Source organism: Heptranchias perlo, chromosome 4 (assembly GCF_035084215.1).
Source record: "Heptranchias perlo isolate sHepPer1 chromosome 4, sHepPer1.hap1, whole genome shotgun sequence".
Taxonomy (NCBI): domain Eukaryota; kingdom Metazoa; phylum Chordata; class Chondrichthyes; order Hexanchiformes; family Hexanchidae; genus Heptranchias; species Heptranchias perlo.
The window spans coordinates 50,793,674-50,812,221 of record NC_090328.1 but is presented as its reverse complement, the minus strand read 5'-3'; the positions used below and the strand labels follow the sequence as shown (position 1 = coordinate 50,812,221).

Below are 18,548 nucleotides of genomic sequence, written 5' to 3'. Positions count from 1 at the left end.
CAGCCATCAGCTTTTATGCCTCAGGTTTTTAAACATTGCGGTTTGTTGGTTTTTGAATCATTGAACCATAGAGACCTAAGGGATCACTATATCTTTGGGTTCTTGTCAGGATGTATTCAATGAATATGCAACAACATGCCAAGAAATGAACTATGTAATTTGCATGTGTTAATACCTGGGTTCAGTTTATTCTCTATGGCTGCCAGCTGTTTGAGGCCGAATCACTTCTACTACACTTTTTAAAATAGTTCTTCTCCATGCTAATTTTCTCCCATCCCCATCTCTCCTAAAGACACTGATTCCATACTGGGGTAGCATGGATGCCACCATACCTCATCCCAGTGGGTAATGTTGACATTTGAGCCCTAACAATGAGTGTTGCCAGACTATTTGACAAGAGATATCATAGACACCAATCCTGTCTTTACCCAATGTCCACCTTGATAGCACTGTCGACGACACCTTCCATCACTTTGCTGATGATCGAGAGTAGACTGATGGGGCGGTAATTGGCCGGATTGGATTTGTCCTGCTTTTTGTGGACAGGACATACCTGGACAATTTTCCACATTGTCGGGTAGATGTCAGTGTTGTAGCTGTACTGGAACAGCTTGGCTAGAGGCGCAGCTAGTTCTGGAGCACAAGTCTTCAACACTACAGCCGGGATGTTGTCGGGGCCCATAGCCTTCGCTGTATCCAGTGCACTCAGCCGTTTCTAGATATCACGTGGAGTGAATCGAATTGGCTGAAGACTGGCTTCTGTGATGGTGGGGATATAGGCACTTCTGGCTGAAGATGGTTGCAAATGCTTCAGCCTTGTCTTTTGCACTCACATGCTGGACTCCGCCATCATTGAGGATGGGGATGTTTACAGAGCCTCCTCCTCCCGTCAGTTGTTTAATTGTCCACCACCATTCACGACTGGATGTGGCAGGACTGCAGAGCTTTGATCTGATCCGTTGGTTATGGAATCGCTCAGCTCTGTCTATAGCATGTTGCTTCCGCTGTTTAGCATGCATGTTGTCCTGAGTTGTAGCTTCACCAGGTTGGCACCTCATTTTTAGGTACGCCTGGTGCTGCTCCTGGCATGCTCTTCCACACTCCTCATTGAACCAGGGTTGATCCCCTGGCTTGTTGGTAATGGTAGGGTGAGGAATATGCCGAGCCATGAGGTTACAGATTGTGCTGGAATACAATTCTGCTGCTGCTGATGGCCCACAGCGCCTCATGGATGCCCAGTTTTGAGCTGTTAGATCTGTTCTGAATCTATCCCATTCAGCCCGGTGGTAGTGCCACACAACACGTTGGATGGTGTCCTCAGTGCGAAGATGGGACTTAGTCTCCACGAGGACTGTGCGGTGGTCACTCCTACCAATACTGTCATGGACAGATGCATTTGCAACAGGTAGATTGGTAAGGATGAGGTCAAGTAGGTTTTTCCCTCGTGTTGGTTCGCTCACCACCTGCCGCAGGTCCAGTCTGGCAGCTATGTCTTTCAGGACTCGGCCAGCTCGGTCAGTCGTGGTGCTACCGAGCCACTCTTGGTGATGGACATTGAAGTCCCCCACCCAGAGTACATTCTGTGCCCTTGCTACCCTCAGTGCTTCCTCCAAGTGGTGTTCAACATGGAGGAGGACTGATTCATCAGCTGAGGGAGGGCGTTAGGTGGTAGTCAGCAGGAGGTTTACTTGCCCATGTTTGACCTGATGCCATGAGATTTCATGGGGTCCAGAGTCAATGTTGAGGACTCCCAGGGCCACTCCCTCCTGACTGTATATCACTGTACCACCACCTCGGGTCGGTCCGTCCTGCCAGTGGGATAGGACATACCCAGGGATGGTGATGGAAGAGTCAGGGACGTTGGCTGAAAGGTATGATTCTGTGAGTATGGCTATGTCAGGCTGTTGCTTGACCAGTATGTGAAACAGCTCTCCCAATATTGGCACAAGTCCCCAGATGTTAGTGAGGAGGACTTTGCAGAATCGACTGGTCTTGGTTTGCCTTTGTCGTGTCCCGTGCCTAGTGGTCCGATGCCGGGTGGTCCATCAGGTATTATTCTTAATGTGACTTTTTTTTAAGCAAGATTCCACAAATAGAAGCTTAAGTATGGGAGGGTTGTCTTATGAGGAAAGATTGAACAGGTTGGGTCTATACTCATTGGAGTTTAGAAGAATAAGAGGAGATCTTATTGGAACATACAAGATTCTGAGGGGACTTCGATACGGTAGATGCTGAGAGGATGTTACACCTCATGGGGGAATCTAAAACTAAACATAATCTCAGAATAAGGGGTCACTCGTTTAAGATGGAAATAAGGAAGAATTTCTTTTCCCAGAGGGTCGTGAATCTTTGGAACTCTTTACCCCAAAAAGCTGTGGAGGCTGAATCATTGAATACATTCAAGGATGAGTTAGACAAATTTTTGATCAGCAGGGGAGTCAAAGGATATGGGGAAAAGGCAGGAAAGTGGAGTTGAGGTAAAAATCAGATCAGCCATGATCTCATTGAATGGCGGAGCAGGTTCGAGAGGACGAATGGCCTACCCCTGCTCCTCTCTCTTATGGTCTGAAAGTGCGAGCTTGGCTGATCTTCTACCTCAACTCCACTTTCCCACCCTATCCCCATTTTAAAAAAAATTTGTTCATGGGATGTGGGCGTCACTGGCAAGGCCAGCATTTATTGCCCATCCCTAATTGCCCTTGAGAAGGTGGTGGTGAGTCACCTTCTTGAACCACTGCAGTCCGTGTGGTGAAGGTTCTCCCACAGTGCTGTTAGATAGCGAGTTACAGGATTTTGATCCAGCGACGATGAAGGAACGGCGATATATTTCCAAGTCGGGATGGCGTATGACTTGGAGGGGAACGTGCAGGTGGTGTTGTTCCCATGTGCCTGCTGCCCTTGTCCTTGTCCTTCTAGATGGTAGAGGTCGTGGGTTTGGGAGGTGCTGTCAAAGAAGCCTTGGCGAGTTACTGCAGTGCATCCTGTGGATGGTACACACTGCAGCCACTGTGTGCCGGTGGTGAAGGGAGTGAATGTTTAGGGTGGTGGATGGGGTGCCAATCAAGAGGGCTGCTTTACCCTGGATGATGTCAAGCTTCTCGAGTGTTGTTGGAGCTGCACTCCTCCAGGCAAGTGGAGAGTATTCTATCACACTCCTTACTTGTGCCTTGTAGATGGTGAAAAGGCTTTGAGGAGTCAGGAGGTAAGTCACTCACTGGAGAATACCCAGCCTCTGACCTGCTCTTGTAGCCACAGTATTTCTGTGGCTGGTCCAGTTAGGTTCATGGTCAATGGTGACCCCCAGGATGTTGATGGTGGGGGATTCGGCGATGGTAGTGGCGTTGAATGTCAAGGGGAGATGGTTAGATTCTCTCTTGTTGGAGATGGTCATTGCCCAGCACTTGTCCAGCGCGAATGTTACTTGCCACTTATCAGCCCAAGCCTGGATGTTGTCCAGGTCTTGCAGCATGCGGGCACGGACTGCTTCATTATGAGGGGTTGAGAATCCTTGATTCCCTTAGTGTCCAAATATCCACCGATCTCAATCTTGAATATACTCAACGACTAAGCATCCACAGCCCTCTGGGGTAGAGAATTCCAAAGATTCACAACACTCATTAAAGAAATTTTTCCTCATCTTGGTCCTAAATGGCCGACCCTTTATCTTGAGTCTAAGACCTCTAGTTCTAGACTCTCCAACCAGGGAAAACAGCCTCTCAGCATCTACCCTGTCAAGCCCTCTAAGCCCTTTATACTTTTCAATGAGATCACCTCTCATTCTTATAAACTCCAGAGAATATAGGCCCATTCTACTCAATCTCTCCTCATCGGACAACCCACTCATCCCAGGAATCAATTTAGTGAACCTTCATTGCACCCCCTCGAAGGCAAATATATCCTTCCTTAGGTAAGGAAACCAAAATTGTGCACAGTATTCCAGGTGTGGTCTCACCAGAGCCCTATATAATTTGCAGCAAGACCTCCTTACTCCAACTCCCTTGCAATAAAGGCTAACATATCATTTGCCTTCCTAATTGTTTGCTGCACCTGCTTGTTAACTTACTGTGATTCATGTTCAAGGACACCCAAATTCCTCCGACTACCAACCTTTTTTCTGTCTCACCTTTAAAACATTCTGCTTTTCTATTATTCCTGTCAAAAGTGGATAATTTCACATTTCCCCACATTATACTCCACCTGCCACCTTCTCGCCCACTCACTTAACCTGTCTATATCCCTTTGCGTCCTCCTCACAGCTTACTTTCCCACCTAGCTTTGTATCGTCAGCAAACCTGAATACATTACTCTCGGTCCCTTCATCTAAGTCATTGATATAGATTGTAAACAGCTGAGGCCCAAGCACTGATCCTTGCGGCACCCCACTAGTTATAACCTGCCAACTCGAAAATGACCCGTTTATTCCTACTCTCTGTTTTCTGTTCGTTAACCAATCCTCAATCCACGCTAATATATTACCCCCCCATCCCATGAGCCTAATCTTGTGTAACACCCTCTTGTGAGACACATTATCGAATGCCTTTTGAAAATCCAAGTATACTACATCCACTAGTTCCCCGTTATCTACCCTGCTAGTTACACCCTCAAAAAATTCTAATAGATTTGTCAAACATGATTTCCCTTTCATAAAACCGTGTTGACTCTGGCTAATCATATTATGATTTTCTAAGTGCCCCGTTAATACGTCCTTAATAATAAATTCTAGTATTTTCCCTGCTACTGATGTCAGGCTAAGCGGCCTATAGTTCCCCATTTTCTCTCTCCCTCCTTTCTTGAATAGCAAAGTTACATTTGCTACCTTCCAATCCACGGGGACTGTTCTAGAATCTCAGGAATTGTAGAAGATCAAAACCAATGCATCCACTATCTCTGCAGCCACCTCTTTTAAAACCCTAGGATGTAGGCCATCAGATTCATTGGCTTTTAGTCCCATTAGTTTCTCCAGTATTTTTTCTTTACTAATACTAATTGCTTTAGGTTCCTCACTCTCATTAGACCTTTAGTTCCCCACTATTTCCGGTATGTCTTTTGTGTCTTCTACTGTGAATATTTGTTTAACGTCTCTGTCATTTCCTTATTCCCTATTATAATTTCTCCTGTCTGCCTCTAAGGGACCAACATTTACTTTTGCTAATCTCTTCCTTTTTACATACTTTTAGAAGCTCTTATAATCTGTTTTTATATTTCTTGCTAGTTTACTCTCATATTCAATTTTCTCCCTCTATCAATTTCTTGGACATCCTTTGCTGATTTCTAAAACCCTCCCAATCCTCAGGCTTACTATTCTTTTTGACAATATTATAAGCCTCTTCTTTTAATGTAATACTATCCTTAACTTCTCTAGTTAGCCACGGTTCGATTATTTTTCCTGTAGTTTTTATTCCTCAGGGGAATGTACATTCGTTGAGAATTATGAATTATTTCTTTGAATGTTCACCATTGCTTATCTACCATCATACCTTTTAATCTAATTTCCCAATCTAACTTAGCCAACTTGACCCTCATACCTACGTAATTGGCTTTGTTTAAATTTAAGACCTTAGATTTGAACTTGCGTACATCACTCTCAAACTCAATATGAAATTCTATCATAGTATGATCACTCTTCCCCCAGAGGATCCTTAACTATAAGATTACTAGTTAACCATGTCTCATTACACAGTACTAAATCTAGATCTAAAATAGCATGTTCCCCAGTTGGTTCCTCGACATATTGTTCTAGAAAACTGTCTCAAATGCATTCCATGAATTCGTGCTCCAAACTACTTTTGCCAATTTGGTTTGCCCAGCCTATAAGAAGATTAAAGTCTCCTACGATTATTGCATTACCCTTGTTACATACTCCTCTAATTTCATAATTTATACACTGTCCAACACTATAACTACTGTTAAGGGGCCTATAAAATATTCCCACCAGTGTTTTCTGCCCCTTGTTATTTCTTAGTTCCACTCATACTGATTCTACATCCTGATTTTCTGAACTAAGATCCTTACTCACTACTGCCCTCATCTCATCCTTTATTATCAAAGCTACTCCCCCTCCTTTTCCATTTTGCCTTTTCCAGTCTTTTAGTGCTTGACTGGAAAGGCTGGTGGATTGACTTAACATGACCATGATGACTGTCGTCAAACTCCTTAGTAGTGCCCTATGGTCTGTTGTCACATGGACCGCTGGTCATTCTGCTGGAGTGCCCAATACCTGGGGCATGGGAGGAGAAGGGACAGATGAGGCAGCTTACTCTTAGGATGATCTCAGGGTGACTGCACATCCATGCAGCCCAGTCTGCTCCTCAAAAGGCTGAAGTACCACCAGTTAGCAGACAGTCACTGGCAGCCACTGATTTCATAGATTTGCTTCCAGTTGCAATAAGGAATTTCACAACACTTCACCTAGAAATAAAGGGTTATCTACAATCCTTGAGGCTCACACTGAACTAGTGTAGCTAGCCACTACTTAAGCAGGTCAAGTAGCAAAATCTTTGCTTCAACATACCAATGGTGTGCTCTATAGTAAATCTGGTTGAATAGATGGTCTCATTATACTTATACTACACTGTTGTTCAGTGGGTGAGGGGAGCCATCAGCCAGATGATCAGAATTGTAGAAGATAGACCTAGTCTCCAAGCAGCCACCTTACAGTTCATCTGAACCTTGAAATAAACTGGCCACCATGGACTGCTGCATAATAAGTATATCATGGCAATGACTTGCATGATTATGCTTTGGTGGACAGACACAACCTGAACATCAATCAAACAGATGTCCTTTCCATTGATGTAAGTTATGGGGTTGATGTGAAGGGCCCTGATAGCCACTTAGGTACTTTCCAATATGCCCTGCACTCTTGGGACAACTGCCACCCAGTAAATGTTCCATACCATGTCCAACAGATGAATTTCACAGGGAAAATTAAGGTGTTACCTCCAACAAAAACTATATCTGTCAGATGTCCCCTGCAGTGCCTTGGAAGGATTTGGTGACATAACAATGTGTTAGTGACCTTCACAACTGTGGTAAGAACCATCGCTGTTGTACAAGTTGCCTACGGGTCAACTTGGAAAAAATGACATAGCTCTGTGACAGCCTCGCTTGGAAAAGACAGGTTCCCTCTGACATGCCCAGGTTGGACTGCCTGGGAATATAAGCGTGGATCCTGAGGTAATGATGGCTGCAGACACAAGGCCTCGGGTGCACGTGCATCTGTTTTTGTCTCACAAACTAATTTTCCTCATCTAAATTGTGCGGCACAATAGGAATCACCAAAGGGATTATCATCTTCAGCACTTTTTCTGTTGTAAGTTACATTGCAACTGCAAGAATACCACAGGAAAACTGAAGTCTTGAAGTGTAAAAATTCAGCCATTCACAACAGGAATTAATGCAGTGAGGAAAATTGAGAAAAAAAATGAAATGCTTACTCAAAAAGCAGAAAAATGTTCTAACCAACTTTATAAATTCATAACCAGCATTAAGAAGCCTACATGCTAGTTCAACAGTCATGCACCCATTTTATTTGGAGAAGGTGTGCACTGGTGGTGAAGTCAGAAAGCCAACAGACCTGTTCAGTGGATGGCAGCAAGAGGCGGAACAGAGGGCCCTTGCATATATTCTCCTTACACGCTTTTCTTTTCCAAAATTTCTTTTCATATCTTTAATTTAGTCCTTTACAAGTTGACAAAAGTTTGGAAAAAAAGATGCATAAAGAGAGCCACATAAAGCAGGCTCTTCTGCTGTCCTTGAGCAGCTATCACAGCCTGTTTCTCCCCTTCATTGCTCCTAAAGCTGATCAATGCACTTCTCTCTTGCTGTTCTTAAATGATTGAGATTCCTTTGGAACAAGGAATACAATTCTGATAATTTTCATTATTTGCAAAAAAGGCTTTATAGAATTTGAGACTGATATTTTGTTTACATCTAACAACCAAGCAAAGAAAAAGCTCAGTGACTATCAAACTTAATAAACAAAAGCATTTATTTATCTTTTAGCAGGTAGTACTCTCAGCTCAGACATTAAGCAAAATGCAACCTGCTGTGATATATGAGCCACACTGTATCTCCATTTATTGAACTCATCTATTACAAATGGTGCTGAGTGTTATAAGAAAACTCAAAAGCTTGCTGAATAAGTCAATCAGTTCCCTAATAATGGCAAAGGTGGATACATGGGTAGCAATTTATCAAACTACCATGACCAGACTCATAGATCTCAGAATTTCATCTCAAAATGATTCCCTTCTTTCAGAATTGCACCAGCAGACAATGTGAACATAAGAAATTAGATCTGATATAATAACCTTTAAGCTGGTTGAAATTTTTATATATATATGATCTCCCCAAAACAGTACTGCATTCCAAATACAGGAAACTATAATGATTTATCATTTGCATTAATTACTGCCAGTTATATAATGCATTTTTTAAAATACAAAATAGGAACTGTTTATTGACTACAGTCCCTGCTTCTGTAACACCGTGCCCTATCAGCTGCCAAATCCTCCTTTGTCTCTTGCAGGACAATTACAAGAAGTTGGTTCATGCACTAAAGGACAACGGAACAAAGATGGTCATCTCTGGCCTTCTTCCAGGGCTAAGGGGTTCTGCAGAAAGGAACAGCAGAATCAATGGACTCAACCTGTGGCTCGAGGACCTATGTAAGAAGGAGACACATTTATCATAGTAGGTACAGCACAGGAGGCAACCATTTGGCCCATCGTGCCTGTGCCAGCTCTTTGAAAGAGCTAGCCACTTAGTGTCAATGACAACTGCAGAATTTTTCAGTGGCAAGGTAAGCTTTTTTAGGTGGGACGGCCTCCATCTTAGCGTTCTGGGTGCACAGACGTTGGCAGAGAATTTTGAGGTAGCCTTTGGGGATCATTTAAACTAATTGAGCTAAGGGTTAGAATAAATAAACCATCCAGTAGTTTTACTAGGGTAGGTAGCACTAATAGACTACCCAGATTTTCTAAAGGTAAGGCACAGAAAAGGAACGGTACCCAAAGTGAGCTAACTGATAAATCATTGAAATGCTTCTACTCTAATGCAAGAAGTCTTAGAAATAAACTGCTGGAACTAAAATCTAATGCATCATTAGAAAACCCAGATGTTATAGGTGTTACTGAGACATGGCTAGATTTAAACGATGGCGCCGAATGCCATATCGCAGGGTGTAACTGTTCTCGGAAAGATAGAACAGGTCAGAAAGGAGGTGGTGTAGCCTTAATAGTCAGAAACAATCTGTCTGCAGTGGCAAGAGATATTAGCACATCAGCAGTAGCTGGAGCTGTTTGGATTCAATTAGTCCAAGCCAATGGCCCCAAGTTTATGATTGGCACCTGTTATAGGTGTCCAGGACAGGCATCCCTAGCTGATGTAGAACTTTGTTCACAAATTGCTACGGCTTCTAGCCTGGGCCCAATTTGCATTATGGGAGACTTCAACTTTCCTTGTATTAAATGGTCTGATGGTGAACCATCTAGTGTAGTGGGGAAGAGTAGCTGAGTCTTTTGTGGACACCATAATGATTGTTTCCTTCCACAGCTTGTTGGTGAGGAAACTAGGGATAAACAAGTTCTCAATTTTGTTTTTAGCAGTGACCATAGAGCTGTATCAAACCTCCATGTGGGAGAACATCTGGCCAGCTTTGATCATAATGTCATTAGGTTTAATCTTATTGGCCAATTCAAGTCTGCAACCAATCTAATGCTGGTCCCAGATTTTAAGAGGACTAACTTTTAATAAAATGGCTGAAGATCTGGTAATAGTTGACTGGGCAACCCTACTAGATAGGCAATCAAGTACTGAGGACAAGTAGGTTCTATTTAAAACCATTCTCAAACAGAATGAAGGCATGTAGTTAAAAGGGCACATGGTAAAACAAAACCATATGGTTGATAAGGAATGATTGAAACGGAAGGCATGCTACACACTTAAGGCATTTAACTCGCAGGAGAACAGGGAAAAGTACTGTATGCAATTAAGACAAAAACAGCCATAAGATTAGTTAAGAGATCTCTGGAAAAGATGGTGCATAACTGTGGCAGTAATAGCAAAAGCTTTTTTTTTAAGCCATGTCAGTAGTCAGACGACCATATAGGGCCACACTAAAGGATACTGTAGGGCAGATTCAAACTGATTCTCAGGTTATGGCAGAGCTGCTAAATTACTATTTTGCATCAGTCCTGTAGATGATGCTTATGCTCCAGATGAGAGGTGCTTAGTACTGAATAGCATTAATATTAGAAGAGATAGTAATGTCATCTTGGATAGATTGGGAAAGCTCAAAATTGATAGGGCACTAGGTCCAGATAATATCCATCCAAGGGTGTTTAAAGAGATGGGACAGGTACTCCGTGAGCCCCTTGCCCGAATCTTCAATAGAGGCAGGGATAGTTCCCTTAGACTGGAAGCTGCTCATATAGTTCCTATTTTCAAAAAAAAGGACAAATCAGAGCCAGGGAACTACAGGCCTATCAGCCTGACATCCATTATTGGGGAGATGCTAGGAGGGATCGTATGAGATGCCCTTTCTGATCACTGGGAAAAGAAAGGGACCATTAGAAATTAACATGCGTTCCGAAAAAATAGGCCGTGCCTAACAAATTTGATAGAGATTTTTAAGGAAGTCACGAGGGTAGAGGATGGCATAAATTCAGTAGACAATGTCTATCAGGACTTTCAGAAAGCCTATGATAAGGTATGTTACACTTGGTTACTTCACAAGATAGAATCTTGTGGTATCAGTAGAAATATGAAACGCTGTATTAGGAATTGGCACCAATCCTGCAACCAAAAAGCTGTAGTTAAAGGATGTGGTTCATCTTGGAAACATGTTACTAGTAGTGTCCCCCAGGGATCGGTCCTGGGCCCACAGCTCTTCACATCTTTATTAACGACCTGGACAGTGGTGTTGGGAGTATAGTAAGTAAGTTTGCAGGTGACACCAAAATCTGTGCAAGGGTTAAGACAGTGGAGGAGTGCAATCAAATCAAAAATGATTTAGATCCGCTAGGCGAGTGGGCCACACATTGGCAAATGGCATTTAATTTAGATAAATGTGGTGTCATGCGTGTTGGTAGGATCAACACAGAATTCAGTATCTTTCCCTGCAAATGATACATGTAAGAGGTTGAGAAAGAAAGAGATCTTGGTGTTATCGTGCACAGATCACTAAAGGTTCATGATCAATGTAGAGAAACTGTAGCTAAAGCTAACAAGGTGTTGGGTTGTATTAATAGAACAATTCATTATAAAGCAAAGGGCACTAAACAGGTCGCTGGTCAGACCGCATCTAGAGTACTGTGCCCAGTTTAGTCCCCCCACATGGTGGGTGATACAGTGGCCTTGGAAATGGTCCAGGTGAGTGCTGCAAGGATGATTCCTAGCTTAAAAAACCTCAGCTACTCAAATAGGCTCAAGGACCGTTGGTCTATTTACTTTAGAGCAGCGTAAACTTAGAGGTGACCTGATAGAGGTCTATAAAATAATTCAAGGGCTGGATAGCGTCCCTATTGATAGATTATTCCAGTTTAACAGATTGGGGAGGGCCAGGGGACATGAGTTTAAACTATGGAAGAGTAGGAATCGTGAGCCTCTAGAATATATTGCCAGCTGGTGTGGTGCTGTCTCTCTCTATGCCTTCAAGAGGGAGTTGGACCGGTTCCTCACTGGGCCAGAGATCGCATTATATCGAAGGCAAGTGTCTTTATAGATAACACGGCCCATGTGATTTCCTGGACTGATTTCGATCGCCTGAAGAAAGTTGGAGAGGAATTTTACAGAGCATTTTTTCCCCTCATTGGCCCTGTTTTTATTCCTTCTCCAAGGAAATTACATGGCTGCAGGGGTGGGTAATGCTTGGGGCAGGGAAAAAGTATTTAGCCATGATAGTTCGGCCACCATGGTGTGGGGCAGGCTTGGTGGACCAGCTGGTCTTTTCTTGCCTGTCAATTTCGTATGTTCATAAAACCTCAGGATCATCTGGATAGGCAAGGACAATCCCAAATCCTCTTTAACACTCCTGCCCTTCCTCTATCCCAAAACACTTCTCTCAATGTCAAATGTTTTTTTTTAATACTAGACACCTGAGACATAGCTAGATTGATAAGACACAATTGTCAGGTTGAGCATCCAATTATCTCTTTAATCCTGCAAATCCTATATTCCAGGGTAAAGTGCACATAGATTTTACTGCTTAAGATGGTACTGCAATGCAAAAATAATAACTTGCACTTAGATAGTGCCTTTAACATAATCTTTACATTTTTTTCTAACCTTCTTGCCCTACATTATTTCAGCTCTTATATCTTATTACTTTTATGATATATATGGCTGTAAGTGACAAAGATCAGTATCAACAGGGAATAAGCTCCAAATAGATATCTTAATATGACTTTGGCAGAATCAAATAACTCTGATGTCTACCTTATTATGGATTGAGATGAATTAGTCACAACATGTAATGGTAACATGCATATGGAAGAACACACCTTATTGATTATTGTCCATTCAGCACATCCTAGTCAACACTAGCAGGAATATACAAACTCTGTGTGCCTTAATCTTTTAAGTTGGTAGTGCTACCAGCCAGGATATAAAGTGATCAATGAGTGCTGTTTTACATTTTCCGTCTGTATCTCAAACTTTCATAGTAGCCAGTGGCTACATATATATGGTGCTTGTTTTCCTGTTGGCCTAGGTGTGGAGGGAGATACTATGCTGCTCTGAGGTTCTAGTTATCTGGAGTGGCTTTCCCATCTGACCCCATGCACACCATCTTTTGTTTTTAATTGGCAGATCTCCCGTGGTATTGCTCATAGTGAGTCAGAGCATATGCTTTTATTACAATAGGGATCTTTATGCTATATAGGGGAGACAAGGAATGAGTAAAATTGAGCAATAGTCACCGTTACCTCCTCCTGATACCAGCAAACTACATAACTTGGAGTCAGATATGAGACACCTTGGTGACGACACTGATTCACTTGGCAACCTCCCTCCATGCGGCGAGGGCCTGTGGTTTTACTGGAAGGTGCCCTTAATCCTCAAATAGTCCCATCCTCCTTTCATGCACCTCAAACCCTTAAGTATCAAAAGTAGCAGTGCTGTGCACATCTCTCTGTATCTGTACAAACAGCTAGTCAACTTTTCTGTCACTGCCACAACTTGTCCTTTAACGACTAGCTGCAGCCTCACTGGGTTTAACACTCCCTAAGCCAAGATCTTACAGGCCAAGTTCACTGAACAAGAATTTTATGTGCCAGTACCCTATTTAAATTAGTAGGAAGGGACTCCGGTTGGAAATTTTGATGCATCATCTGAGCTGCCAGCACAAGCAGGTCAGCGCCATGGGCTACTTTGACTCCATTTTTGGAAAGTCGGGGCTGATAACATTAAGGCTTGATAACTTTATAACAATTTTACTTAAGAAAGATCAAGTCAGAGAATCCAATAGCACAGGAGGCCATTTGACCCATTGGGCCTATGCAACTATCCGGAGGACTTCTACATTCAGTCCCATTCCCCTGCCTTTTTCTCATGCACTTTAAAATTTTTCTTTTTCAAATTTTTCTTTTTCAAATGTTCATCCACTTCTCTTTTAAAAGCTACAACGGATTCTTGTCTGAACAAGCTGTATATAAAAAAAAAATCCTCCTAATCTCTCCGTTTACTCTTTCGGTAATGATTTTACAGACCAGTGTCAGAAATTTCAATTTACTAGGGTATTTTATCCTATTTTTAAAAGTTATTCATTTAAATGTTTATTCTCAAGCCTAAACCACTGCAAAATGTTCTGCCCAGTTGTGGAGAAATTCAGCTTGAAACATAATACTGCATTTTTAATAACAGAGACATAAATATTTTACCACCCTTCTGTTTGCAGACTGACTGCACTATGGAGGTTTCCCAGTAAAACTAGTCCCATGTGGGACATTATCCAGAGTACTGGATTTCAAAATATTAGCCCTAACAACTCAGAGGATAATAAATAGAATTAACAATACAGAAACAAGCCATTCGGCCCAACAGGTTTATGCCGGTGTTCATGCTCCACAGAAGTCTCCTCTCACCCCTCTTCATCTAGCCCTATCAACATATCCATCTATTCCATTCTCCCTCATGTGTTTATCTTGCTTACTCTTAAATTCACCTCAACTACTCCTTGTGGTGGCAAGTTCTACATTCTTACCACTCTTTGGGTAAAGAAGTTTCTCCTGTATTCCCTATTGGATTTATTGGTGGCTATCTTATATTTATGGTCCCTAGTTTTGGTCTCCCCCACAAATGGAAACATCTTCTCCACGTATATATACATATACCTGGCAATGAAGTACTTGGAACGGTGTAAAAATCACAACACTCCACCTTGCAAGGGCTCTTCCACTTACCAGAGCAGAAATTACTATTCGTCATAATTGTCAGAGAAGAGATTTGTAAGAGAACTTACAAAAATAGCTCATCAAGGTAATTATACTTCATAGATTACACAAACTAATGCGACTGATTACTTTCTCAACATATGTTGCAAGAAGCACTGTTGATCATTTTTAAAACTGAAATAAAGTATTTAATTTTTAGGCAATGCAACTGATTCATGCCATAGTGCCTGTAGATAGGTAAATACATACACACATACTAGCATCAATATGTCTGCATTTTGGATCATGTTTAATGCAAAATATCTGGCCACATACAGGAAGCTAGCAAAATATCACCACCCATGTGGAGCAAAATTGCAATGTGACAAGCAGATTACTTCACAAAACAACATCCGGATTTGGTAAATGTTCTTCAGAAAGCTATTGAAATATATGCTTTGATTATTATGGTAACACTTTGCATTTAAAGTAAACTGAGTAAATATATATTTCACATTGATGACCATTCTAAAGTGGCCCTGGGGATGGCGCTCATAAACCTGTAACCTCCATATAGACCCGTGAGCTCTATGTACCATTATCTTCTTACTTTTTTTTCTGCTGTCATTCCTCATCAAGCTTGGAAACCTGCAATTCCCACTGCTTAATGGAAGGGAATCAGCTTTACATATTTAACTTTAGCTGAAGACCTGATGGCAACTTGCAATATGCACAAAAATATGGGTCTTCACCATTTATTTTAAAAGGTGCCATTGACTGCGATAGTACCACCGATCTGTAGTCCACAGAAATCTCGGTTAGTATCAAGGTGGCTTTACACAAACCACTTCGTAGTGATCTCCTTGCTCCCTATTCTATTCAAGTACTACTTTTCTTTTTCTCTGCTAAGGCACCATCACCACCAAATGTACATTCATACATTATGTACATTCAATAGCAAAAGTTGTTGCATTAGTTGAATAGACCGTATAAGATTCCACTATGATAAGGAAGATAAATTGCTAGGTGATTAAATAAGTGTATAGGGGATAAAAATTTCTATTAAGGTCACATTGTAAGTAATGAGTTTTACTTGCACAGCTCTGGACCAGTTGATTGATGCCTCATGAATTATTTATTGGAAAGAACAGCAGCAGTGCGAATGCACACAGTCCTTTTGTGGAATGAAGCACGAAGCAGCAGGTGAATACGCATGATTTGATGTTGCAGTGAGTAGAATGGAATTTAAAAAACAGTATTTATGTACTAGAATTACAATTGTTTATCATCATAAATTTTAACATACAGTATATTTTCTATGTTCAGTCATAATTCCACATCCACGGACTGATGATTTCCAAATCAGAGAGAAAAAAATTACCGTTTAATATTTATCATTGAAATGTGTGATTGTACATACCCTGATCAAGAACCACCTCTTCCTCTCTTTTAGGTTGCTGGAGTATAACATTTTCATTTGGCTGCTCTTTACCTAGTAGTTGGTTAATGAGAAACATATTTTAAAATGGTTACAATTTGTTTTTATATACACACACGCAAACAAATCCCAAAGATCCCATGTATATGTGTGTACAACTGCTGTAAATATGGCCTGAACAAAAATGTTAAAACGTTTAAAAATAACTGAAATTAGCAAAAGGACCAATTAGCAGAGTGGGCTAAAAACAAACTCGGGAATATCTCACTAGGGTACATTCCAGCTATCCGAATGAGCTGTAGGGAAATCCAACAAATCAGGAAAGGAGATTGTATATTGCTGTTACTTTATACTTCATTTTTTAAGTGCGACTCGAGGGAGCAGTTTTTATTTCTAGATCTGTGTCTATTAAACTTCTCAAAAACTAAATTGAAAGTGGTCACTACCTCATGGAACCCAGATAGTATGCTCAGGATAACAGCTGGCTGCGTATTTCATGATAATGGGATAGCGATATAGCACATTCTATTTTTCAAAGCTTTAGCTTTCTCATTAACAACGAAAAATCTCAGCACCAAAACATAACTTTATAAGTGGCTATTTTCAGACAACTTTGAGAATTTCATCCTTGCCATTTGATAGGAGGGAAGTTGGATAGCTGCTAAATACTACCCACAAACCCCAATCTAATAGTGACAGCCAATTCAAGGATACCAGGTGCAAAACGTTTGATAAAATCTCTGCAGTTAAATGTCCTCACCCAACGGTTTCCATACCAATTTACAATGCTCATAACATGCCAACGTTGAAAACGAGCTTCAAAAAAGCTGACAACAGCCCCAAAAAACTGACAATTCAAGAATCGCTCCAACATGAGAAAACGTGGTTACATAGAGTTTGCAATTTAAGCTGTGAATATAATCAATATTCCTATACTTGTATTGAAGGAAGAGGAAAATATAAGTACATGAAAGCTTGAAAGAGAAATCCAAATGTTGAAGGTATAAAATTGGTGGTGAATTTCTGGAGTGTGGGGGGGGGGGGGGAATTTATGCATTCTGGTTCATTTTAAGCACTTTTATTGTGAAACCTGTACAAACAGACACGCCCAAAAATGAACACTTATTAACAGTCCCAAATAACTTGCATCGTAATAGATACAAGATGCACCTTGAAACCACGGACACGCGCAAATTATGCACTAAGTCATTTTCTAACTTAAAACACGGACAGGCAGGTCAGCGCGAGGTGGCAGTGGGGGTCTGCAGGACATTAATCTCCTCCAATTTGGCTGGGATCTCCCAGCACTATGGCCCTAGAGCAGCCACCTCGTCCTGTGCAGGCTGCCAATGTAGCAGATTCCAGGATCAGGATATCCCTCCCTCAATGGAAAAGGATCCTAGGATGGCAATGAACTGGGAAACCCAACGAACAGAAAATGGTCTGAAATTATATTTCGCTGGCAGGGCTCCAGAATTAGGCCCAATCCCAGGTGAGGGCGAAGAAAAGGAATGCTGCAGGAGATACAGCCATTCCCAGGATATTTGGCTTATCTGGTTTACTGTACATTCAATGACCATTTTCAAAATAAGGACACCTGCAAATAAAGGACACCAAATGCAAGTCCTTTTGGTGTCCCTAATTTACAGGTTTCACTGTACTTCACAATTAATAGATATGTAATCTAGAAAAAAAATCGAAGTGACCTTTGGATTTTCAACAGACCATTAATACCCAAAGCTTTCTTAACAGTCATTCTACCACATCCAACCCTCCAAGCGCCCCTTTTCAGAAAGGCATTCTACTCCTCCATACCCAATACACAGACACTGTACCCCATCCAAATTCTTACTCTGACACCTTTTCTCCTCCAACCTTCTCAGTTCAAACTAGCACTCTTCTCTTTCTCCCTCATTAATTCAATCTTGCAGTCTTCTCCCACTCCCCCCGTTCAAGCTGACACTCTTTCCTCCCTCCCAGAGCTCATGGTGTCACTTTCCTCAACCCCCCCCCCCCCCCCCCCACCACAGCTCTAGCTGGCCTTCTCCCTCATTACCTCTGCCCCACAAAAGCTTCTGCCTCCTTCCGTCTTCTCTTCATTACCATCCATTTTCCCTTTCCATCTATTGCCACCCATTTCCCTCCCCTTCATTGACAATAATAGAATGAAATGGGTGACATTCATTTCACTCTTTCATTACCATCCCTTTTCATCTCGTTTCACTGTCACCCATTCCCTTCCTCCCCTTTCACTGCCATATAATCTCCTCTTCCCCTTTCGCTCGTATTCATTTCATCCCCACCTTCTCCCATCTGAGTCTAATGGCTAATGCACCAGAACAGGTCCCTCTGTCCTCAGTGCTGCTCGTTGTGGTAATGCCAGGATTGCCGTCTTTATATCTTGTAGGCAAGAACTCCTGTTCTTGAAAAAGTTCATACCTACAGTACACAGAGGTTGCAATCCCTGCCATTAGCAATGGGAACATCGATGAAAGGACAGAGGAATCTGTTCCAGTGAATTAACTATTAGACTCAGGAGCAGTGAGACTGGACGGAGTGGGAGGCAGAGGAGCCTATCTGCACTGATTTTTGTTGGCAAATGTTGGCATGCTGAACCAGGTCCCCTAAACAGCGAGGCCCCAATATTTCCTCAGGTCCTGTCCAAGATCATCCCAGAAGGCTTGGGGCAACAGGAATGAAATCAGCCCTTTTATAAAGGAGGTAGATTTTTACAATTT

The 18,548-nt window shown here is 41.9% G+C and overlaps 1 protein-coding gene across 4 annotated transcripts in view; it reads right to left on the bottom strand.

Moving 5' to 3' along the window:
* The window catches only part of pam (peptidylglycine alpha-amidating monooxygenase), a 276,130-nt gene that overhangs the window by 51,683 nt on the left and 205,899 nt on the right, over positions 1-18,548 (bottom strand). For all 4 annotated transcript variants that reach the window (XM_067982909.1, XM_067982913.1, XM_067982911.1 and 1 more), the window contains exon 14: positions 15,793-15,864. In XM_067982909.1, coding sequence (XP_067839010.1) covers positions 15,793-15,864 — 72 coding nt within the window. The remainder of the gene's footprint in view (positions 1-15,792; positions 15,865-18,548) is intronic.